The following is a 25,179-nucleotide window of genomic DNA, read 5'->3' as shown; positions in this document are numbered from 1 at the left end:
AACTCTAATCTGAAGACCATATATTCATCCCCTCTCACTCTGAAAAAACCACCACCGCCAACCGTTCAAGATTTTGTGTAAGTCAATATTTGAAAGTCCCAATTTTGTCAATTTCTTGGCGTAAGTGATATGTTTAAGAGTTGGATAGTTAAGTCCGTATACGGTTGGGGACGTGGGGTTTGGCTCACCTTCCACTGTTTATTTTCAATTGTTTTAATAATAGATTCATATTGATAATCTGTGGGAACAAACGTATAAGATTTTAGTTGGTTAAGATTAAACATAGACCGACAATCTTCCGTCTTTAGCTATTGGTCTCCGCCAAATTTTTTTGATTTAATATAATAGTTCATGCCTGCTAAGATACTATAATTGTAGTTCACATCTATCGGTCATATAAAATATTTAGTTTTTTTTTTGGCTTTATAAGATTTTAGTTTGTAATTAATCTCATGGTTCGATTTTATCCATTGGGACCTTTTTCACTATGTTTTATTATCAAACCATTTCACTTTGCCTAACATTTAAATATTCTTTCCTTTGTTTAAGGATCGATTGTTCCTCAATACCATGGTCAAACCAACCGCCAAAGATCCTCCGCTTATGGGAGGTATTTTGAATTTATAAGTACATTTTTGAATCAAAAACATTATTAGTATTGATATATTAATTTAATACTTTAATCCAAAACTTTAATAAAACAAATATAAAATACAAATTATGTTTTATATATATTTATTTTTTATTTTTTTTTGACTATTTACATCTTATTAAATTTGAAGCGCACAAAAAAAAAAGAAAAGTTACATCTTATTTGATAAGATTCCAAATATGTAAATGAAATGCTACGTAGATTGGACGAACCCGAATGGGTAATTTGAAACCCCATCCTACATCAACACGAGGAGGACAAAACCACAAGCTTTTAACATGTGAAAAATACTATGAGGTTTGAGGTTGTAACTAGTAACCCGGCGGCTGCAGCGTTTAAAGAACCGGACACTATCAACGTGGTCGGGCCATTCTTGTAGTAAATCTCGGCGACTCCAATACCGATCCCGATTCCTACAGGTGTTGTGAGAGAAAACACTATCACGATAATTAAAGTTTTCTTCAAGTCAAACTTTGCCTTCACACACAAGAAAAAGGGTATAAGAACACTTCATTATCACATTGGAGAGATAAAACAAAGTAAGATTACCTTGGAGATGCAACCTCCAAGACTAATTCCTTGGAACAATTGATGGAAGGTAATTGCAGGTATAAGAGGCTTAATTGTGCTAAGATGTGGAGATGCTCCTAAAGCTATTCCAATGATCACTGAGTGAACCACAAACCCTAACTCCAAGACCTAAACAATAAAGAAAGAGAGCAGAACATAATGTTAAAATCAAAATATCGTTGTAATCAAGAATTTATTTAAACTTTTAATATATAAAATAAAATAAAAAAGTTTGAATTTAGACTACCTGAGTTACGAGCTTCTGTCTAATCTTATTGTGATCTTGTCGGGAAACAGAGTGTCCTTGTGAAGCACTATTATCAACATGATCATCATCACCGTTGTGGTTTTCCGAGTGAGATATATTCATAAAAGCTGAAGCGAAGGACTTGAATTCAATCATGGTTAAGATGGCAGCAGCCCTGGCTACAACAACTCCAGTCATCGGGAAATCTCCGATGCAAGAACTAGTGAGGCTGGCTGTAGCATCAGGAAGAATGTAGACCACAGAGGCGAGTAACATTACATAGGCACCGAATTGCCTAACGCATGCGTAGAAAAAACCATCTCCATCGAGGCCAAAGATGGGCAAACAAACACCAAAAATTCCGAAAATCAAAGTGGAGAAGATAGCTACGATCTTATACTTAAGATCCGTTGCTGAATTTACAGCGGCAGAGCAACCGCTGTCGTTTCCTTCCTCGGCCGCCGCGGAGACTGAAAGAACAAGTAGAGCAACCAAATAGACAACAATCAGGGATTTACCCATCTCGTACGACGGAAGGTAGGCTTTGAGCTTTTTCTCTGTTTTTTTCTCTGTAAAGTGTAACCGTGATTGTCAAGAATTTTAGGGTTTCTCGCTCTCTGCTTCGCTTCGCCAACTCTCTGTATTTCTTCCCTCTAGGAAATGATTATTTTTTTCTTTTTTTTTTTCTTTTTAACTTCCAACAGCAAAACAAAAAGACAAACAAAAATAATAAATAACATTATATTAAAATTTCTAGGGAAAATTGTTTTTTTAAAGCAAAAAAATGATAACTATGTCTCTTTATACTAATCTCATATACTTTATTGTCTCATTATGCTAATTATTTTAAAAATGGCAATAATACCCTTAAAGTTGTAAATTTTTATTTTTTTGTTTTTTTCTATAAAAAAAATCATTTTTTTTTCTAAATATGAAAGTGAATATTCCCAAATATTTTGTTTCCATATTTTTAGGAACTGATTTCTTATCCGTATAATACATCTTATCTGTAGAAATCGATTTCTACAGGTTTTTAGAATTATAGTAATATGTAGATTTTAATTTCTACATGTTTTATATTTACAGTAAATCTGTAGAAGTCATTGTAGATTTATATTAATGTGTAGACTTTGATTTCTAAAGATTTTAGATCGGTAGGTTAAGCGCGGAATGTGTATTCTAAATATTTTAGAATACTCTTATTTACGTAGATCATGTATTCTAAACATTGTAGATTCAATGAAAAAATGGATTTTGTTTTCTACTTCGTAGAATATCATTTATACTTTATTTAGAACATAATCTGAAATTTATGATTTAAACATTTTTAGAACTGAAAAAAATACCACTAAGTTCATATTGGTATTTTATCAAAAGTTACTATTTTTCTAATTTTTTTTTGTTTGTAAAACTATTTATTAAATTTATTTTCAAAAATATTAAAGGGTGTTATGGACAAAAAATGACACAAAATAGATATTAGTTTAAAGGGACATAATTATTATTTTTTGCTCTAAAAAACAATTTTCCCAAATTTCTAATTGTTATAAGTTTGTTGGACCATCAGACGTCCCGAGCAATAGCTTCTTTTTGTTTGTTTGTTTCTTTCTTTCTTGTAATGAAGAGATTGCTAATTTTTAGATTGTTATATATTTTTGATGTAAAGTGCACTTTTTAATGAGTAGCCTATATCAAATATTTAGATTATTATTATTATATATATATATATTTTTTCTTTTTATATTCCTAAAAAATTAGAGTTCTTTATGTTTATGAAGATTGAATATTTTTTTATTCATCTTTCTTCTAGCTCATGATTTTTTATTTCTTCTTTCTATATTTCTTTCAAATATAGAAGACGAAGACATTCTTACTTGAGTTATTAACATAAATGATCACTTTTATTACAGCATAAGACACAATATGCTATCATGAGATAGTTTTATGTGGCTGAAGACCTATTTAGCTTCTTAAAAGGTAAACCAAGGATGGACATTTGGATAATTAGCCGATTTATTTCTAGTTGGGCTGGTTAGAAAATTTGAAATTAAAAAAAAAACGGGTTGTGATCGGTGGATTCGAAATTAAGTTGATTTTGTTTTATTTTTTACCTCGGGAACATGTAAAAGTGAAACTTAATGTGTGTTTTTTCCATCGAAAGAGATTCTAATGTTGTCTATTGCTCTTAATTCTATTAGCTCCATGTACATAATTTGTGGTTGTTCTGATTTTAATTCATATGTTTCCTAGGGTGCAGCCTCTAAGAACATAATTGCAGACTTAGGCCTGGGCATTCGGGTCGTCGGGTCGGATTCGGATCGGGTTCTTTCGGATCCGGATCTTTCGGGTCTAAGAGTTTAGAACCCGATAGGGTAATTTCAAATTTTCTGTTCCGGGTCGGTTCGGATCGTGCCGGGTCCGGGTCGGATCGGGTCTTAGATAGTTAGACCCATTCGGGTAATTAGAATTTATCGGTTCGGGTTCGGTTCGGTTTCGGGTCGGGTTCGGTTCGGGTTCGATCTAAAAAAGACCTAAAAATACAAAAAAATATCTGAAAATATTTATATATTCGAAAATATTCGAAATTTTATTCAAAATTTGTGTTTTTATTATATTAAAATGTGTATATATATTAAACTATGCAAGATACAACAACAATTTGTTGTCTTCTAATGGTTGACCCCCATGTTCTCTAGACAAATAAACTGTCTTTGATTCCCTCTTAATGCATTTTATTTAATTTACATTATTAATTTGGGTTCCCATCGGATTTCGGTTTGGGTCGGGTCGGGTCTAAGACCCGCGGGTCCTCTGCAACAAGACCCGATAGGGTAATTTAATCGGGTCAGTTCCTATCCGAACCGGGTTTTTTCGGGTCGGTTTCGGGTCGAATCTTCGAGTCCAGGTTGGGGTGTTCAATCCGGATATTGGTTCGGTTTCGGTTCGGTTTTTTTTGGTTTTCGGTATTTCGGTTAGTAAAATATAACTACCATTCTAAATCCATATTTACTTCGGTTCGGTTCGGTTTATATACCGTCGGTTTTCGATTTATTCGGTTTTATACCAAAAAACATAATTATTTTGTTTGAGATCATATTATATGAATTTTAGAGTCATATTGTCAGCTCAGTAATTTATTAAAAATATATTACATGTTCAAATAAATAAACAAAAAAGTAAAAATGCTTCTATCATAAAATAAAAATAATCAAATTTATAACTAAAATCAAAGCTTAAAATTTTGAAAATAAAATTATGAAACAAAATAGAAACATGAAATAAAAGTTTTTCTACTCTTTCATATTTAGTGTTCATTAAAGTCATGTTTTTTCAATTGAAAATTTTCCATTAATTATTGTCCATCAAATTTATAATCTTCATATTAATTTAGTGAAGACTAAAATAAATCAAAAAGATCAAAAAAAGACTTAGAAAATAAGATGTCTGAATTGCGATGTATTGTTATTTAACTATAGTTCAAGTGTTTCACAAATTATGGTTTTTTATTACTATAAAATTATGGTAATAGTTATTAACACAAATTTACCTTATGTAACAAATAGATTTTTGTGTATTGTTATAAAATAAATATATATTTACATGTTTCTACTTTTAATCGGTTTTGTTCGGTTTATTCGGTTTAATCGGTTATATACCAAACCGTATCCAAATCCTATGGTTTTTATAAAATTATATCCATTCGGTTTATATGGTATATACCAAAACCAAATCATATTGTCTATTTTGGTTCGGTTTGGTTCGGTACGGTTCGGTTTTACCATATTGAACAGTCCTAAGTCCAGGTAAAATGCCAAGGCCTAATTGCAGTTATGCAGACTCGGGTTCAACTACGTTATAACTAAATTTTTATCCTTGAATGATATTTACCATTTAGCAAAGACAAAAAAAAAAACACATGACCTCTCCAAGTAACTAAGCACAGTGAACCATACTAGCCAACGATCGACGAACTGGCCTTTTAAACCTCAACATCCCAGAACTACGTGTTTGATGGATTTGTACTTAGAACCGGGTCCGAATCAAGGACAATACAGCCATGTTGCCGGATCCTACAACTTAAACATTAGTCAAACCCAGATTAGTCTGTAAAACATTGTATAGATAGATTTTATTGTGTAACCATGGTTAGTCCAAAGGATAGACCACTAGAACTATCATTTAAGGCATTCGATTTAGAAAACATATTTTAATTAATAATTTTATTAACTATTAAAACTTTCAAGAGAAAACGACCTAGTTGAAAGTTTGCATTATTTTCAAGATACTCTAAACACACATGCTCATTTCCTATTGCTTATGATTTATTTATCATCAAATTGAAATTATGTAATTAACTTATACTTAAGATCTGATATTAGAGTCGTAAAAAAAAGGGGTCTTTTAACCATTAAAGATGATCTAAAGGCATTGTCTATTAAGCCACCCTATTTTACCTTTTAAAAGGCTCCTAGAAACATTATTTAAGAAGGCCAGGGAACAAAGTTTAAGTTAACTTGTGTTTCTTTTTTTTGATCAAACCATACTTGCATTAATCTTAAATATGTTTACGCTCCAACAGAGGAGGAGGATACAAGGAGGCTATTAACAGCCAAGCAAATAACAACAATAACATAAGGGATAAAATGGCGATACAAATCATAAAAGAGAATCATATGAAATCGTATCACAACAAAGTCATAAGCTTCTTCAAAGATCGCATCTAGTGTAACCCGTAGGGCCACACACACTACGCAGAGAGCATTCGATGGGAGGAAGATCCTTGCAATACCAACGAAACATGTTCATCCAATTCACTCCATATAGGAGGAAATATTAGGAACGAATACTGATTTAACTGAGGAACAAGCGGAAAACCATAACCCGCCACATCCATATTCCACGGCTTGAAGAGGACAATGAACTTCTCTTCCACCTGCCACAGAGAAGAGAGATACACAAGCCCAACACCAACATCCGTCATGGAACCCGTACAAGAACTGCATACTGCAGACGATCGCGCCAAGGCGATATAAATGCTCCTAGAGGTCGTAAAGGTAGAACCTAATGAAACTACATCCATCGGTATATCACCAACTAAAGTCCTAAACCTCAATTCCAATGTCACCCAACCAAATAACTGTCTAGAATATTCTAGATTAGCAGAGTAAAAGGAGCTAAGATGACCCTGAAAAACCTTACACGAAAGAGTGGTAGAGAGGTCAAAACAAGAACTGATTGAAAGCCAGTCGACACACCCAAACACAAACCTGTATATCACAGGAGAAAGAAACCCGTAGGGTAATGAAGTGTCACTAGCGGACACAGGGGAACCACCACCACCACCATTCTTTGTAGCCATCCTAGATGGTGGCTTTAGAGTTGAGATCTGGGTAAAAGCTTGAGTAGATGGTATGGAGAAGATACAGCCAAAGACGACTGATGAAACCCCCAATAACAAGAAGGGAACGTCACAGCCTCGAGACTCAGGCGTCAAACTTGGGAAATCCAGATCTGGGTTTTGAGTCATTGCCAGAGGAAAGAGACTGGAAGAGGTGTTGAGGTAGCGAAGAAGAGCAACGACGGCGGGTACATCCGGAGGATCTGGTGGTTCCGGCGGAGTGACGAGAGAGAGGGAAGCCAACGGGAGGAACTTGCACGGTGGTGGGTCAGGAGGAGGCCTGAACAGCGGACAGAGAGGAGCAGTCACCATCATCATCACGAGGAAAGGGGGGTGGGGGGGCTGCTTCACGTGGTGGAGAGCTAGGCGGAGGTGGAGGAGCAGAGGAGATCCATCCAAGCGGCGTACATCGGGACTCGGGCCTGGGAGGTTTTTCTAGGGCGAACTCTTTTTTTAAAGCATAGTTAACTTGTGTTTCATCTAACATAGTGACGACAAAAAGAAGAGAAATTTTTTTGTTTTTGTTTTACATTTGGAGTACAGAAAGAACAAAAACATTGGTTGTGTCGATCGTGTTATCTATTTTATAAACAACTATAGTGAAGGCATGTAAAAGTTATGAAACTAGAAAACAGAGTGACTAAAGTAAATTATTAATGGTAATAGCAATATGGATCCAATTATACATCTAATCCTTTTTTTTTTCAGAATAGGAGATTTCATGTTGTACTTGTCTATACGCAAACAAATAAAGCCGCGTTCCAATACCATCAATACTTAGCCAATGGTATCATGAAACCTATTAAAAAAAACTTTTTCTTTAATCCATTTCTTTCTGGTCCACAATCGTTAATCAACTTGTTTTTTTTTTGGTCCACTATCTCTAAATAACAATTTACAATTTAAATTAATAAGATTGTTAAATATTGCTTTCCCGGCAACATCATCTTAATTATCACAACAAAAATATAATGTATGAATATGCAAATTAAATAAGTGCCACTATTTTTTTCAAAAGTGCAAATAAAAATGAAATAAGTCATTTTCTCCTTAAGAAATTGAACTAGTTCCATCGTTTAATAACTAAAAGAGAGACGACTAACAAAAAAAACTGTGGAATTTAAGAACCAATGAATCCAGAACTGCGAAATGTTTGTGTAGTCTTCAAGCATTAACTCATCTAGTCAATAAATCTTAAGCGGTCATTTTTTTCTCTTACAATATTGTCAAGACATTTTAAATGTTAACTAGAGCTGGATTTAAGGTTAAAAAAAAAAACTAGAGCTGGACCACCCGGTAGGGCGGGTGTTTTTTTTGTTTACATAATGTAACTAAATATTTTTTACACCATTATATAATTTATAAAAATTATAATAAAATTATAATACATCACATAATACATGTACTGCTGGTACATAATTCCACTAATAGTAAAAGTAAAATGATTTATATAACTGTAAATATAAATATCACGCTAATATTTATTTTTATTTAACTGAAATCATTTTTATTTACCCGATATCGAGTTGACTAGTGGTAAAGGAAATGCTAGTAGTCTTTCATTGGTCGGATTTGATACGCATTGGAAAGAATTATTTACAACATTTGGATTCCTAGTAAAAAAGAGAAACCACTTTTTCATTTTTTAGAAATATACTTTTCTTTTATATAAATAATATAATATTTTTTATGTATTATGTATTTTTTATTACGACATTACATATAATAATTAAAATATATATATTTTAGTTTATTTTTAGTTTATGTGTGTGTTTTTCATAAACTAACATATATATATATATATGTGAAAATAATATTTGAGATGTTTTGATAGGTTTTTGGTCATAAATGATAATTATATCTAAATTTCCAACCCGTTATATAAATAGTCTTAATTTTTAATTTTTCAACCCGATATATAAATATTAGTCATGCATTTTTAGTAAATATGTATATTATACTTATTAAAATGGGTAATTTTGGTTAGAATGAGTAATTGCATTTCTTGTATTTATATTATTATCAAATTAATTTTATTTTAACTTATTGACTTTAACATTTTATTATCTGTAGGATTTTTATTTTATTTGAATTTTTTTTTATCTTTTTTTAGAACATTGTTATCTTGTCTAAATGTTTTTCTTTACATGCAAAACTTGAAGAATATTCTTTTGAAATTTTACCTATTACAATTTTCTCATAAGAAAAATCTTAGGTGTTTTTAATTTTTTTAATACTAATACTTAAATGTACATGTTATTACCAAATATAATATTTCAAATCCTTACTAAAGAAAAATAATTTAAGGTAAAATTCAATTGAACATATGTAATATCATACATAATTAAAAATAATTTTCTAATAGCATTTTAGTTATATATATATATCTATAAAAATATCGTCAATTAAATAGATTAGTCAAATTGGTTATTTGAAAATTTTAATTAGGTACAAAATTATAATTATCAAGTAAAATGAATCTTTTTAAATATGTTCTCATTATTAAGTTTTTATTCCAAAATACAGCATATCCTTTAAATTTTTTAAATATCGTTAATTGATTTCATTAACAATAAAATTTTAAAAAATGTAATAAACACTATTTAATAGAGGATAATACCCATGAAGTTATGGAATAAGTTTTCTACTTTACATATTAAGGTTTATAGTATTAACGTGCATTAAGTGTAATATTTATCATGAATTTGTTGTGGAATAGATTTAGGAAAAAAATTAATTTAGATTTAAGTTTATTAAGTACTTCAATGACATTGTATTTTAATTAAGTTGTAAGCTTTAAGATTGTTTTTTATTTGTACTTCTATTTTAATAAAGTAGATGGAAATAGTTAAGCTTAATTTGTTCATTATGAAAATCTCCTAAAATATTTACACTTCACAAGGAATCTTGAGTAATACAAATACTATATATATCTTAAAATATGGTCTTTCTATACTTTTTTTAACAACTCATCTTTCTATACTTAAATAAAATAAAACTTTAAGAAATGAATCAACGAAAAATGCGCAGCATGCAAATATCATAAAAAAATATGTCCAAAAGATTGTATTTTTCTCATCTTAAATTTATTCGCAAAATCTATAGAGCTAGTAATTTTTTGTTTCCCTTTATACTTTTGAGATAGACACAGAGACGTGTCTACAGAGTATTAAAAAATACACTTGTCTCAGGCTCCGACTAATATGATATTTTTTAGAGCCTCAAAATTTTTTAAAAAAATATTTCTACAAAAGTCGACTAACTCAATTTCTGAATTCATGTTTTTTTTCTATATGACATAATATATCATATTTTCGTAATAAACTTATTTTTTTAAATGTTAAACTCGTGTATTTGATGAAAGTAGTATATTACATTAAAAAGTTGTTTTCACGGTCGTAAATAATTTTATTTTTAAAACTTTGCCTTAGATCCCTGGAGCCTTAAAATCCTTCGCACTGGATAGACAATATTCACGTGAAATCATTCTACGCTGTGTACGCTATACGAATTTAAGCATAGTATGATAGTAATAGCATATTCAAAAGTCTTCGTTGAAAAAAGAGAAGTTCAAATTCCTAAAACTCTTTATTTTTGTCATATTGATATCGTATAAAACATTTTGTATTGCTTTTTTTTCTCAGATGTGAATAATTATATGGTTTGTTAATTTTGTAAAATTACTGAGCAGCAACTCTCGCAGCCCGAAAGATAAGAAACTGCAGATTCTCTCTACTTTGAGACATTATGCAGAGTCGAAAATCCTATCTATGATTGTATTCATGGCTGGTCCGGGGCATAAGCAAACAAACCGACCGTCTAAGGCATTCCAATTTTATACAGCAATTTTAATTGTATGTAAAGCACTATAAAAATTATATGAGGAATATTTTAATTATAAATATTTAAAAAAGTTAAACGGAATTCGTGTTGGGATTCTTTGTTACAATCCAAAAAAAAACCTCATAGCAAAAACCAATGTTGAGATTCTGTTCAAAAGAAAATGTTGAGATTGCTCTTTACAAACCACCTTGCCCAATCCCAATTACTATTTAAACTAATTAATATGTACCGAGATAAAGACCTCTGCTCTAAATTTATGCTCTTTTTAATAAGATAAAATTATAGTGGATGGTAGCTTTCTATCAGATTCTCGTGTTTAATCGTATGTCTATATCAGCTTGTGTTTGATGTACTACGTAACTAGTTCTGAGACTGTTTCTTCTTCTCCAATAATTGGGTTTTATATAAATCTTATGACAAATCTAAAAGTGATTACATTTAACAACGTAACACGGCAAAGATGAGTTTAAAATTATGACAAAACACTGATAGTTTTTAGCGAACGAACTTATTAAAACTGTGGTGACGTTTTTTTTGCTTAAATAGTATGATACTAAATTAAATTAGAAAGTCAATTCATTGTTAGACCATCTTTATCGGTGAGTCCTTAGTGAGTTTTTAAGTATAATAAGGTATTTAATTAAATCAAAACAAAAACAAAATTAGATAATCGATCCTTAACAGAGGGTTTTGGCAACCGATAGTAAAGAGAGTTCTTAATACACGTGTAAGCAAACTGTGCATTATGAATTTTTTTTCTTTTTTTTCTTCTCTCCGCTCCTCTAGCGTTCTCCGTTGTCCAGACGATCGATCCTTCGAATTCTAAGTACTTGATGTCCGATTTCAGAAAATTCCTTAAGAGATTCGTACTCGTTGCGCAACGCCGCCGTGAGGCCTGTGACTACGAGGAGGAATCAGCGGCGGAGGCCACAAATACTGATTTTGGCGAGGGGGAGATCGCGAGCGTTCACAGCGCGGGGCTTACGAACATGCTACACAATGTTGGGACTTTAGAGAGTTTTACTTGTCTGAATGGAGACCATTTTAACTAGTGTGTGGGAGTTTGAACAGTTGGGGATCTGATTTTCAGTGTTTTTATTGATCTGCTGCAGAGATCATACGTTCACAAGAAGAGGAACAGAAGAATGAGGGAGAAGCAAGAGTTATTGCGTGGTGTGAATGCTTTCGCAGCAAACATGTTTACGGTATTACCTCATCTGTGTGTTCTGTTTTTTTTATCTTACCTCATCTGTTGTTTGTTTCTGTATGCAGTTGTTGCCCCTCCTCTTTCATTATTTGTAGAAAAATTGGGTTGCTTTACGGATTGAGCTTCTTGCAAAAAGTTACATGCAAATTTAGTGTTTCCTGCTTTGCTTCTCCCATAAGCTGAAACTTTGTCCTATAGGCCACTGCTGGTTCTTCTTATGCTCAATTGCTCATAGTATTAGCTTCTTCAGTTACTAGAATGTTCTTTGTGAAGAAATTAGAAGGTAATATTTGTTAGTTGTTCCTCTTTATGAATAAGATTGCTAGAAGCTTTTGAGTCTCTGTTAGTGGATTCCATTAAAGCTGAGCATGTTGTAACATTGTTGTGTGTGTATTTAGCTGTTGATTGAGTGGAAACATGAGCTTGATTCTGTGGAGAACACTGAGAGGAGAACTGCTAAAGGAAAGAAGATTCACTACAAGAAAACATCCGCATACTGAGGGAAAAAATCGTCGGTATATCGTCGGAATAACGCTATTCCGAGGACATACCGACGAAACAAGTCGTCGGAAATATCTTCTCGGAAAATCATATCTCCTCGGAATTCCGTCGGATATTTCCGACGGAATTCCGAGGAAACAAAATTCCGAGGAAACTCCGAGGACACAGAGTTCGTCGGAAGGTTCCTCGGAATATACCGAGGGATGTCTTCCTCGGAATATTTCGATGGAATTCCGATGGTCCAATCCTCGGAAGTTTCGACGAAATATTCCTCGGAATGTTTATCGGAAAATTCCGAGGAACTTTTGTCCCTCGGAAAATTCCGAGGAACTTTCTTCCCTCGGAATATTCCGAGGAATTTCAGTCCCTCGGAAAATTCCGAGGAACATGTTTCCCTCGGAATTTTCCGAGGGAAGAAAGTTCCTCGGAATTTTCCGAGGAACTTCTTTCCCTCGAAATTTCGAAAAAATTAATTTTTAAAAAAAATTATTTTTATTTTTAAAATTTAAAATTTTTAAAATTTAAATTCGAAAATTTAAAATTAAAATTAAAATTGAATAAAACATAAAACATTAAAACATAGTAGATAATATTCAAAGTTAAATAAAACATTCAGAGTTTTTGGTAAAAAAAAAAAAACTACTGGTCTGGAATGTTCGGGAACACCTCGTTCGGGTACATCCTCTTCATCATCTCCATCATCTGCTCGTTCAGCCTCTTCTGGGTCTCATAGCCCGCCTGTTGAGCTGCCATCTGGGTCTCCAACGCAGATATCCGATCATCCTTGTCCTTCAGCTGAGCCGTAAGAACTTCTGGATCAACATATGCCGGTGGTGCAGAAGAAGGAGCAGCCGACCGGGAGCGACGACCCAAACCGACCAAACGTCCCTTTTTCTTTGGAACCGACTGAAATATAAATAACCAAATTTAGATAATATAAATTGATAGATAAAATAAAAATCAAGAAATAATTAAATTGAACTTTTTAAAAAAAAAACTTACCGATTCAACGATTTCGTTAATTCGAACCCGGGACAAGTTGGTCGAGGCCGTCGAATCGTCATCATCGGTTTGAAGCTGAGACACTTCGTCATACACCTGAGTTTGGACCAGGTCGACCACGTCCCTCACAAGACCATCATCAATCTGGACGGTCTTCTTGTTGGTATACGCCCTTTTCATAAGGGCGAGATCATCAACCGGGTCGCCCTCATTTTCTTCCGCCTTGAAAAAAAATAAATTAAACAAACATTAGAAATTTGAAAAAATGCACAAAAAAAAAAATTCTGAAACTTAAATAATTGAAGAAAAAGCGGTTGAACTTACCATGCGATCCGCCAGAGTGGCAATAGATTGAGCACCCAAGTTATGCTTGTAGATGCCCTTTCCTTTACGGTCGCTCCTGCGGTTGTTGGAGTTGGTGGAAGAAGTTTCTTTCGTCTCTTCTTTATCCCAATGCGCACACAACTCCTTCCAGACCGTGTCGTTCATCGACTTTGGGACCTTTTAATTTAAAAAAAAAAGTTTAATAATTTAAAAAATAGTTTAATAAATTAAAAATTGTTAATAAATTAAAAACTACCTTGTTTACTTCCCACTTCTTCTTCTACTCGTACATCTGCTTCCCATAGTTGTCCATAACTTTATGGACAAAATGGTGATAGATAGAGAGCGTATCATCGGAATTCCAGTTGAATTCTTGCTGAAATAGTTTAAAAATAGTTTTAAGCACAAAAATATAAATAGTTTAATAATTAAAAAAAAAGTTTTAATAAGTAAAAAATAGTTTAATAAATATAGAAAATAGTTTAATAATTACAAAAATAAGTTTTAATAAATAAAAAATAGTTTAATAATTAAAAAAATAGTTTAATAATTAAAAAAAATAGTTTTAATAATATTTAAAATGTCTAATAAATATAGAAAATAGTTTAATAATTACAAAAAATAGTTTTAATAATATTTAAAATGTCTAATAAATATATAAAATAGTTTAATAATTACAAAAAAATAGTTTTAATAAATAAAAAATATAAGTTAAAAATTTGAATATTTACCGCAAACTGACGAAACCACAGATGCTGCTTCTCGAGAGGGAAGTGAGTGAAAGTCGGATGTCCCCTGTCGAGGGCCGAGTACATCATACGGTTGATCCATGCGCTGATCCCGTTCCCGGATCGGTTGAACCTAATAAAAAAACAAATTATTAATAAAAAAAACAGTTTAAATAAAAAATAGTTAAAAAAATAAAAGTTAAATTACCATGTTTGACCATGTCCATGTGGATACTCAGTGAGATAGGGAAGATGGTCACGACCGGGCTGTCGAACCAACTCCGCAACACTCATCACTCCCGGAGGACCCGGAGGAGCAGGAGCGGGTGTAGCAGCGGGAGCGGGAGCAGCAGGAGCGAGTAATGGAGAGGGAGATGTATGGTAGGAGCTGTGGGGCGAAACGGAATCCTGAACATGGCTGGACGAACCCCGAGACTGGCTCCCCATACCACCCCGGCTACGACGCTGACGAGGCCGGATCTGATCATCATTAGATCTGTAAATTAAAAAAAAACATATTTAAAAATTAGTTCTAATAATTTTAATTTAAAAAAAAATAGTTTAAATAATAAGTTTAAAAATATTTAAAATGTTAAATAATTACAAAAAATAGTTTTCATAATATTAAAAATGTTTAATAAATATAGAAATTTATATTTTATATATAAAATACATAAAACGTTTTATAACCACAAAAAAATGATTTTAAATATTATATATATGATTTTTAATCTTAAAAAAAGTTTTATAGATTTTAAAAATGTTTAATAAATATATAAATGAATTTAAAATGCAAAAAATAGATTTTATATACAAAAAACGTTTTCAATATGTATTTATAATTACAAATTCGATTTTTATAACCACAAAATTAATAAAAACTAAAAAAAAAAATTCAAATCAAGTGAAATACATAATCAAACTCGATTTTACACAAATCTACCATTCACCCTAACAAAATCTATAAATCTCATTCCAAAATCATCAAATCTACTTAAAAACCATACAAATCTAACTTAAAAGAGTGGGATAGGGTTCATACGTGAGGATTAGGGTGGAAATCACGAGGGAGAAGAGAGAAAGCGCCGGAAATCGCAAGGGAGAAAAGAGGAGTCGACGAAATCGCAGGGGAAAGAGAGAGTGCGGCGGAGAGAAATGGGGAAGAAAGTCGGGCTCGACCTAATAAAATGAGGTGTCCGACGGAAATTATCCGTCGGAATTTCCTCGGAAATATTTACTATATCCGTCGGAATTTCCTCGGAAATCATTAATTCAATTTTCGCGAAATATTTGGCGGCTTGGTTTACCCGGTTAAATAAAAATATTCCGAGGAACCAGGTTTCCTCGGAATACCCTCGGTAATTACCGAGGAAATTCTGAGGAACCAGGGTTTGGGGTTTCAAAACATCGATTATTTTCGCCGTATTTCATTTCTTATACAATTATAATGCATACCATTGAGGATTCTTTGTATAGATGATCATAAACCATGAAATAACAAAATTTCAAAAATAATTGTAAGTATTCCCTTTACCGTTTGTTAAAGTGTATAAGTGTTTCTCTTATGTTGTGTGGTTTTCGTTCATGCAATCGTAAAAGTGTTTGTTATTGGGTAAAAGACCAAAGTTTGACTTCATAATCTGGTTAAGACACTTAATGAAGGTTATATACGTGTTATTCAATCCGTAAAACGTTGTTTTCGGTTTAAAACCCCAAGTTCCTCGGAATTTCCTCGAAATTTTCCGAGGGAATTCCGAGGAAAAGGAATGTATAATCAAATCCCTAAATCGACAAGATCTATTCCGAGAAAATTCCGAGGAAAATCTTTCTACCCTTGGAACTTGGGGTTTTATAAGCAATGTGCTAGGTATCTTACTCCTCGACTTATGCAGGAAGAAGGTATAAAGCACAATCCCTTTTCCTTTTATTGCAAATTCTTGGCTTTGCTTTCTGTTGGGGTGTGAAACATATTAGTAATAAGAACGTTTGTGTACTTGTTCTTTGAACTTATGTATAAGATAGCAAATTGTTATGTAGTTAATTTTTTTTTTTTTTAAGAAACTCAAATCAAGAAACTACCATTGTAGGTTAAAAATTAGGTGATTCTTAACTAAAATCCTTAGCTAACATTTATTAGTTAAATAAGCATTAAAATGTACTTAAGAAACTTTATGGGTTTCTAGGGATAATCATGCTCTTAGTTTTCCCTTCCAACTTTTTTTGATCGCACTAATAATTGGAAGGTGGTTGTTTTAAAAAAAAAATAAAAAAAAATTGGAAGGTGGTTTTAAGTAATAAATGAATATTATTTTCTTAACACTTTCCTTTCCCCCAGTCTGCGTCTCTCCACAACCATTATGGGGACAAATAAAATGACCCAACAAAGAAAATTTCAAAAACTATAGAACAAATAAATGATCGTCACGTCTTACTTCAACAACCTCACACTTGACCTTCAACCCCATATCTGTTCCTTGACCGCCAGAAGCCACCGTTCTTCTCCGCTTCGAAGCTCCGTTCTCATTCTCAGAGGAAGAACCTCTCTTTGACTTAACCCGAACCGGGTCGGGTTCTCCTGAGTTAACCCTCAACGGAAAATTCAAAAGAGCGCGGGAACCACGCATCCTGAAAGCAGCTCTGTCGTAAGCCAACGCTGCGTCTTCCGCCGTCTCAAACGTCCCCAACCAAACCCTAGCTCCGTTCTTTGCCGGATCCCTTATCTCCGCCGCGAACTTCCCCCATGGCCTCTGCCTCACTCCTCTGTAATGCTTCCCCTTCTCCGGAGCCTTAACCGGACTCGCCTTCTTCGCCGGAGCATGATCCACCACCGTGAAGTTCTCGGTTTTAACCTTCGGAAAAATAGAGCTCTGGTCTTCGTCGGAGGATGAAGACGACGGTTCCCATCCGCCGTGAAACGCGTCGTTGAGGATACCGTATACTAACATGTCCTCCGAGTCGTTTTCTTTCAACGGCAAGTCGCCCCAGCTCTCAGTGAAGCAAGGGTACAACTTGCTGAAGCTAGGGTTTCTTCCATACACCGGTTTGGCCGTCGTACCAGATTGAACCACCGAACTCGCCGTCGACTCACTGAGCCACGACTCCGATTCTCCTAGTAAGTGTCGTCTTATCGACTCAAGCAAAATGTAGTCGGATTCTGCCGCCATTATATTTTTTTTGAAAAAATGTTTTTATTTATTCTGTAGAAAAATATTGAAAATTGCAGTGGGAATGAAGGTAAAGAGGTTTCGTTATATTTATATAGAGAGTAAATTGAGATAAAAGGTTCATGAACCTGGAAAGGTTTGAATTGACAAAGACATATTATTCCTGTAAATATTTATTTTAGTGTATAGTGGGGTGATTAAAAAGTTGAAAATATGAAAGTGGTGGATTTTTCTCATTGCTAAGAAGGTTCGTGAATTAAACACGTGCGGATTATCCACATAAAGACACAGGTGAAGTAGCCGTCATGGAATGTTGTCACGCAATCTATGGAGGAAAGCAATATTGTGATTGGTCTTTCTCTCGTGTCTCCCAACTTGTCTTTGTCTTTTTGTCATTCTGGTTTTGGCTCTTTTTCTAACTTGAACCGACGGTTTCTGCATCACACATCTATGCCAATTTACTTTTCTGTTACCAAACCGGCTTTATGGTTGTAAGAGAACAGGGTATTGAGAATCCATAATCATTTCATTTTTCTCGTTGCTGTATAAAATCCTATGTTCATAAAGATCCAACTAACTACTCATTTTTGTAAAGTCATACTCTAGAAGAAAAACCTATGTTCAGGTTTCATAGGCGTTTAAAGTGATTTTAAAAATTGAATACCTATTTTAATTTGCATTTCATCATCAATTGACACAGTAAAATATTCTCACTATCTTCATTTGATATTATACGATCAATGTGTTCTCGAGCATTCTTTTCTAAAGCAAGCGCGGTATCATCGTCTGAAGCTCAACTAATTTTATAACTAATATTTAAGAGGATAATGCCAACGACTAATCTAACTCCAAAATTTCTTATAAAGTTATTCCATTTCGTTTGATCAAACAAAGTAATTTAGATTATTTTGGTTTTCAATCTATGTAAATTTAATTAAAATATATATATATATATATATATATCCAGTTTATATGCGTAAAAATGTTGATAAGCGTGCCTAATCAAATACAAACTGAAGAAAAACCCAAAAATTCATGTCAGACATGATTTTATATCTTGATAGTATTCATATAACATTGTGGTGATCATCCGAAACTGTGGTTTATAATATATAACATTATTTGAGTTTCGGTTTAGTCGTTAGGAGAAGCTCATGACACGTCAGCTTTCAAATTAACCAAATTCAGTCGTGTGAGACTTTTGACCGTGTCGTAGAACATTCAAACAAGTTTTCTACAAGTAGCCAAGACACATATGTACGTGCAAGCAATCGGCAAGTGCGTTCCTACTTCAATTTTGAGTTCAACAGAGAAACATCACCATAGAACTTATTAGCAACAAGACGACAATCTTCCGGAAAAAGAAAAGAATTATGTCTGTAGCTACACGAATTCTGTCCGATTAAGAGGGTTATTTCTTCCAAATTTTCAACTTGTCACTTCTGTGTTGACAAAATTATCATGTTTCTTCTTAATTTCCCGATGTATATATATATATATATACAGAGACGGCCTTAAGGCAAAGCAAAGCAAGCAACCGCTTGCGGCCACCAATTTCACTGGAAAATATAGTCTTTAAAAACAGCCAATTTTTCTGAAAAATGTATAAAACCAGCCACTTTTTCTCTTTTCGATTGCGGCCTTAAGTGAATACGTTAATCTTAGGACCGGCTCTGTATATATATATATATATATATATATATATCATAATCTGTAATGAAAACATATACTCTATATAGCTGTAAATTAACGAAATATGATATTAAAAAGGTCTAATGGCTTTTGTTCGAGTTGGTCTTGTAATCACAACTATTATTCTCGTAAAAGTTAAAATAAAAATAATAGCTTTTGTTAGTTTTGACAATTTCTTTGTTGTTCAACTTGTTTGTACTTCATATAAAAGGGATAAATGTATTCGACGAAAAAAAAAAGGATAAATGTATAACGCACGTGTTCAGTCATAAGTTTTGAAAGGAAAGATGCATGCACATACCCGTTTTCAAACAAAATTTTCGAATAAAAATTATTATTTAAATATTAAACTCATAAAAATTTCCCGAATATTAATAGGATGCAACCGTATAATAATAAAGATAAAACAGTGTTCAAAAAGGGCAACTATTTCTCTTCCACTTGAAACAAAATATATACAAAAAATCAAAGTTTTCGTTTCTCATAAGTTTTATTCTTCCTCCATAAAACATAAAATTCAAAATTTTGTGTTTAGTTCTATGAATTTATGTTAATAAAATCGTAAATTAAAAAACACTAAATGAGAATATTCAAATTTACTGAACTACTATTGGGTATTGACTAATAGATATAACTAACAGAACAAAACTTAGGTTCACCCCTAGGGTGAACCTTTAAATTCACCTCACATCTAAGAACCAATCATAATGCCACATAGATTAATGGATAAAAACAATTAAATAATTTTTCAAAAACCAAATTAATTAAAAAATAATAATAATAACGTCAACTTTACCGACATTAAAAACGCTAACTAGACCCAAAATCCAAACCGTAACCCTAAATCCTAAATCTAAACCCAAACTCTATACCCTAAAACCCAAACCTAAACCCTAAACCCAAACCTATACCCTAAATCCAAACTATATACCGTAAAACCTAAACCCTAAACCCAAAACCCAAATTATATACCCTAAAACACAAACCTATACCCTAAACCCGAACCCTATACTCTAAATCCAAACCCTATACCTTAAAACCTAAACCCTAGATTCAAACTCTATACCCTAAACCCAAACCCTATACCCTAAACTATAAACCCTAGATCTTAAATCCTAAACCCAAACATTAGACCCTAAATTTAACCTTAAACCCAATTCTATACCCTAAATCATGAACTTAAATTGTAGATTCTATATCCAAACCTTAAATTCTAAAAGAACAATATCAACATTAATCTAAATATTTAAGTTTTGGATTTGGGTATAGGATTTACAATTTAGATTTAGGGTCTAGGATTTGAGTTTAGGATATAGGGTTTGGATTTATGGTTTATGGTTTAAATTTAGGATTTAAGGTTTGGGTTTAGGATTTAAGGTCTAGGGTTTAGGGTTTAGAATTTAGGATCTAAAGTTTGAATTTAGAGTATATAGTTTGGGTTTAGGGTTTAGGTTTTAAAGTATAGGGTTTGGATTTAGAGTATAGGGTTTGGGTTTAAGGTTTAGGTTCGGGTTTTAGGGTATAGTATTTGGGTTAGGGTTTAGGTTTTAACGTACAGGGTTTATATTTAGGGTATAGGATTTGGGTTTAGGGTTTAGGTTTGGGTTTAAGGATATAGAATTTGGGTTTAAAGTTTAGAGTTTAGGGTTTAAGGTTACAGTTTGGATTTAGGGTATAGGGTTTGGGTATAGGGTTTGGATTTTAGGGTATACAGTTTAGGTTTAGTGTTTAGAGTTTAGGGTTTAAGATTACGGTTTGGATTTAGGGTTTAGTTGGCATTTTTAACGTCGTTAAAATTGGTTATTATTATTATTTTTAACTATTTTGATTTTTTAAAAATTATTTAATTGTTTTTATCTATTAATCTATGTGGCATTATAATTGGTTCTTAGAGATGAGGTGAATTTAAAGGTTCACCCTAGGGGTGAACCTAAGTTTTGTTCTGTTAGTTATATCTATTAGTCAATACCCAATAGTAGTTCAGTAAATTTGAATATTCTCATTTAGTGTTTTTTAATTATACGAACATGTTTAGTGAATGAAAATGAGAGAGTAGTATTCAACTTCCGTTGACAAGGAGGACTTACGAACAAATTATCTTCAACTTGCATGTTATATTAAACAAACCAATCATCAATAGTGCATGAGTAAGTGACGCTGAACAAGATGAACATGGCATGCTGAACAAGATGAACATGGCATGCCGTGCCATGTCGGCCAGAAAACAAACAAATTTATGCCCTTCGCTAGATTTGCAGCCAAAGAAATAGATTATAAATTTATAAACACGAATATTCTACAATTATCGAGGACCATAAGCTGATGATATATATATATATATATATATTTTTTTTTAAAATAAGCAACGCTGTGATGTTTGGGCATATCGATATCGATGGAGTTGGTCTCACACAGTAATTATGTGATTTCAGTTACAGTTTTTCTTTTGTCTCGAACTTCTTTTATCTCATAACTGCATGGTACATCCGTACATAAAGGTAGATTTTTCCCAAACTTATAGTACTTCTTTCTTTCTTTGGAAAGAACACACCAGAGACGTTGGTTTAAAAAACCGAGTTTTATTTCGTTTTGTAGCAATTGCAATTATATGAATGTTATGTCTAGCTCTATAATATTTGAATTTCAGTTGATAGTTGCTTCTCTGTCAATAAGATTATGATGAAGTTTCACCATCTTATAATTTTTCTTAACTAGTGTAATATAAGATCCACGAATTTTCTGTAAACAAATGTGAAAAAAAGTTGAAAGACCTGCAGAATCTACACACATCAAGCGGAAATGAAAGGCGTTCAACAAAAAAATCAAGAAGAAATGGAAAGAAGTAATCACCACACGTTGAGCTCCAACGATTATTATAAAGTTTCATCAAACGGATGATAGCAAAAATAAAACAAAAACATAAACTAATTACAAAAAATAAAATAAAACATAATCATATAGGATCGAATTCGAATACAATGATAAAAATGAGAAACAATAGATTTTACCATGTGTTATTAGTATGTGATATTTGCTCTTAGGAAATGTCGGATAGTATATATTTTAATGTTGTTCTGTTAACACTACTAATGTAATAATATGTATTTTACTGTTTCTACGTACATATTCTGAATATAATCCTTCATTCGGAATACTTGTGTGATTAAAGAAAAATCGATGATTATTCGCTTTTATATTAAGTTCACGTATGAATCAACTTTGAAATATTCGTGATGTATTATAATTCTTCAGGAGCAAATAAAGTATATGTAATGAATTCAACCAACATAAGCGATGATGAAGTAAGCACAGTCGTATGAAACGTAAAAAGGATAGATCACGTCCTAGAGCAGCAAAGGCTGCCACATGGTTTGTTATTGTAGAATACTTGAGAGTTGAGATTATAAGTTTATAGTATTAGGATTCCCTTAATTATTAAGTACTTATCTTATGTACCCAGTATGTCATGGCCTAATAAATATATTTTCGTGTCTTGCATTTCTTTAACAAAAACAAGTGTTTTGCGTTTGTATGCAAAGACATAGCTAAAATAAGTAAACTCAAATTAAGTCATAGTTGCAAAAAAACATTACAAATTTATAAATACAGTTGTGAATGCAACTTTTTTCCTTACTCATCTTACAAACAAATTTAATTTGCAAATGTAAGCACGAAACAACCATACTGAAATGAAAATAACTGATTGGTCTAAAATTTAGAAACCAAAAATAGATGTATATGTTATCCCGATATTTGACTGGATTGATAAAATATATGCGTAACTTAAAATTATTGGTTTCTTAGTATATGTTTCTGGGCGGCAAGATGATAATTCCATCGGTCTTTGTCTACCAGATGTTAGAGACTACACGAAACATCGTCGACAAGGAGAATCTAGTCCTCATGGTTTCTTTTATTCCACAAAACAAATATGTATTCGACGTAAAAGTTAAAAACTGTTTTTATTCTTCCATTAATTATTACTCCAACCTTAAACAAACGTGGTTTTAGTCGTTACAACCAAAACTATCCACAATTGAGCTGACACACGGCCGATAACTTTTGATGTTGAAAATGCATATGCATATGATCAAACTCTTACAACTAGTAAGTAAATTAATCAAATATCAACATTGAACACGCACAATTCTTTAAAAATCAGGAGTACTAATCTTTTGATTAACCTTTGTTATGTATGCATGAAACCGATAAGTTCTTGCCTAATCTACGAAAAAGAAAACATTATAATACATCTAAAAACCCCTGATAGATTAGATTGCGCAGCCCGCGAGTTGTTATTTTTAAATCATTTGTTTAATCTTCCCCTCAGCTGCCATCAATGAACCACACGATCATACCGTTGACTGATGGTTTATAATATAATCTAACGGTTTAAAACCGATGAAACACACGGGTACAGATACACCCTTCCGCACCTGATTATTTAGATTTTGAATTAAAAAAACACGAGATGATGTTGCTTTGAAAGAGTCTCTCATTGACTAGACTCTTTCCTAATCCTATATATACATTCCCACTCTCTTCTCCACTGTCAAATCAAATCCTTTCTTTATTAAATCAATCATCTTCCTCCTTAGATTCTCTGTTTCCTCCGCAATGGCCACGCCAAGCGAAGCATCAGCTCTTTCCTTCATCAAGAAGCATCTCCTCGACGAATCTTCTCCGCTGCCTAAAGTCACCACCACCACCAATCCATGGATCGCTTCGGAAACCAGCTCCGATTTTTCAATATTCGGTTCATTTGACCAAACCGGTTTTGATTTTTCTGAATTTGAGACTAAACCGGAAATAACCGATCTCGTGACGCCTAGGTTCACTGACTCGTTCGAATTCGAACCGGAGGCGAATGCTGAAATTCAACTAGCATCGAGCGAATCTTTCACGTTCCAATCGAATCCACGCCGGAAACCGCCGTTGAAGATCGAGCCGCCGAGCAGAACCGAGTGGATCCAATTCGCAACCGCAAATCCTGAACCGGAGCAGCTTCCCGTACACGTGGCCGCAGAAGAGAAGAGGCATTACAGAGGAGTGAGGATGAGGCCGTGGGGGAAGTTCGCGGCGGAGATCCGAGATCCGAACCGTCGGGGAACTCGGGTTTGGCTCGGGACGTTTGACACGGCGATCGAAGCCGCCAGGGCTTACGATCAAGCAGCGTTTAGACTCCGAGGGTCAAAGGCCATTGTGAATTTCCCGCTTGAGGTAGGGACGTGGAATCCACGCGCTGACGTTGGGCAGAACAAACGGAAGCGAGACGGAGAGGGAGAAGAGGTGACTGTTGTTGCGAAAGCGCTGAAGACGGAGGAGAGTCACGCCGTTGAGACAGAAACGTCGAGTTTGACGGCGGTAGATGACTGGGATTTGACGGAGCTTTTGAGCATGCCGCTGTTATCGCCGTTATCTCCGCACCCTCCGTTTGGTTATCCACAATTGACTGTTGTGTAAATGTTGACGTGGAACTACGGCGTACACGTGTTCGTGTGATCCCTTGCTTTCTTTTGTTGCACACTCGAGGAAAAATATAATTCATTTATTTGTTTTTTATTTATTAATACGACTTTCAACTTTCAAGTTTCAACATCAAAAAGCGAAGTCCCATAACGAGAATATTAAAAGAAGAACACGAGGCTCCGTTCTATTGACTTTGAACTATTCGATTATTTCCCATGTGTGTATTAATTTTCGAAAGATGTTCGACTATGTCTGCATGTAGAATGAGGGCTTACTGTTAAACTTTTGAACCAAACTTTCTGATCCTCATCTATGCCCTAACTTTGACTTCTCTCTATTCTGTACTGCCTACATAAATACAAAAAACAAGTCATATATCATT

General features: G+C 33.3%; 4 protein-coding genes across 7 annotated transcripts; 1 reads left to right on the top strand and 3 right to left on the bottom strand.

The window, feature by feature from the left end:
* Positions 1–421: 421 nt before the first annotated feature.
* On the bottom strand, positions 422–2,606 carry LOC103834018 (probable zinc transporter 12). Of its 2 annotated transcripts, none has more exons than XM_009110079.3 (3): positions 1,470–2,602; positions 1,202–1,351; positions 422–1,129 (listed from the first exon to the last, which is right to left on the bottom strand). In XM_009110079.3, the coding sequence occupies exons 1-3, from the start codon at positions 1,989–1,991 to the stop codon at positions 926–928; spliced, it is 876 nt and encodes a 291-aa protein (XP_009108327.1). In that variant the 5' UTR covers positions 1,992–2,602; the 3' UTR covers positions 422–925. The 2 variants fall into 2 exon arrangements, with proteins under 2 accessions (XP_009108327.1, XP_033134053.1); XM_033278162.1 differs by having other exon boundaries at positions 937–1,065; positions 1,470–2,606.
* Positions 2,607–5,992: 3,386 nt separating this feature from the next.
* On the bottom strand, positions 5,993–7,950 carry LOC103834017. Of its 2 annotated transcripts, none has more exons than XM_033277782.1 (2): positions 6,737–7,950; positions 5,993–6,473 (listed from the first exon to the last, which is right to left on the bottom strand). In XM_033277782.1, the coding sequence occupies exons 1-2, from the start codon at positions 7,183–7,185 to the stop codon at positions 6,281–6,283; spliced, it is 642 nt and encodes a 213-aa protein (XP_033133673.1). In that variant the 5' UTR covers positions 7,186–7,950; the 3' UTR covers positions 5,993–6,280. The 2 variants fall into 2 exon arrangements, with proteins under 2 accessions (XP_033133673.1, XP_009108326.1); XM_009110078.2 differs by having other exon boundaries at positions 5,993–6,402.
* An 8,802-nt stretch (positions 7,951–16,752) lies between these two features.
* On the bottom strand, positions 16,753–17,863 carry LOC103834016 (ethylene-responsive transcription factor 1A). Its single transcript, XM_009110077.2, has one exon. The coding sequence runs from the start codon at positions 17,634–17,636 to the stop codon at positions 16,872–16,874; it is 765 nt and encodes a 254-aa protein (XP_009108325.1). The 5' UTR covers positions 17,637–17,863; the 3' UTR covers positions 16,753–16,871.
* A 3,542-nt stretch (positions 17,864–21,405) lies between these two features.
* LOC103834015 (ethylene-responsive transcription factor 6) lies at positions 21,406–24,924 on the top strand. Of its 2 annotated transcripts, XM_033276610.1 has the most exons (2): positions 21,406–24,155; positions 24,195–24,924. In XM_033276610.1, exons 1-2 carry the CDS (start codon positions 23,946–23,948, stop codon positions 24,789–24,791), a joined length of 807 nt encoding a protein of 268 aa, XP_033132501.1. In that variant the 5' UTR covers positions 21,406–23,945; the 3' UTR covers positions 24,792–24,924. The 2 variants fall into 2 exon arrangements, with proteins under 2 accessions (XP_033132501.1, XP_009108324.2); XM_009110076.3 differs by having other exon boundaries at positions 23,670–24,924.
* Positions 24,925–25,179: the final 255 nt, after the last annotated feature.

Source organism: Brassica rapa, chromosome A08 (genome assembly GCF_000309985.2).
Source record: "Brassica rapa cultivar Chiifu-401-42 chromosome A08, CAAS_Brap_v3.01, whole genome shotgun sequence".
NCBI lineage: Eukaryota > Viridiplantae > Streptophyta > Magnoliopsida > Brassicales > Brassicaceae > Brassica > Brassica rapa.
This window is presented reverse-complemented; position numbering and strand designations above follow the sequence as displayed.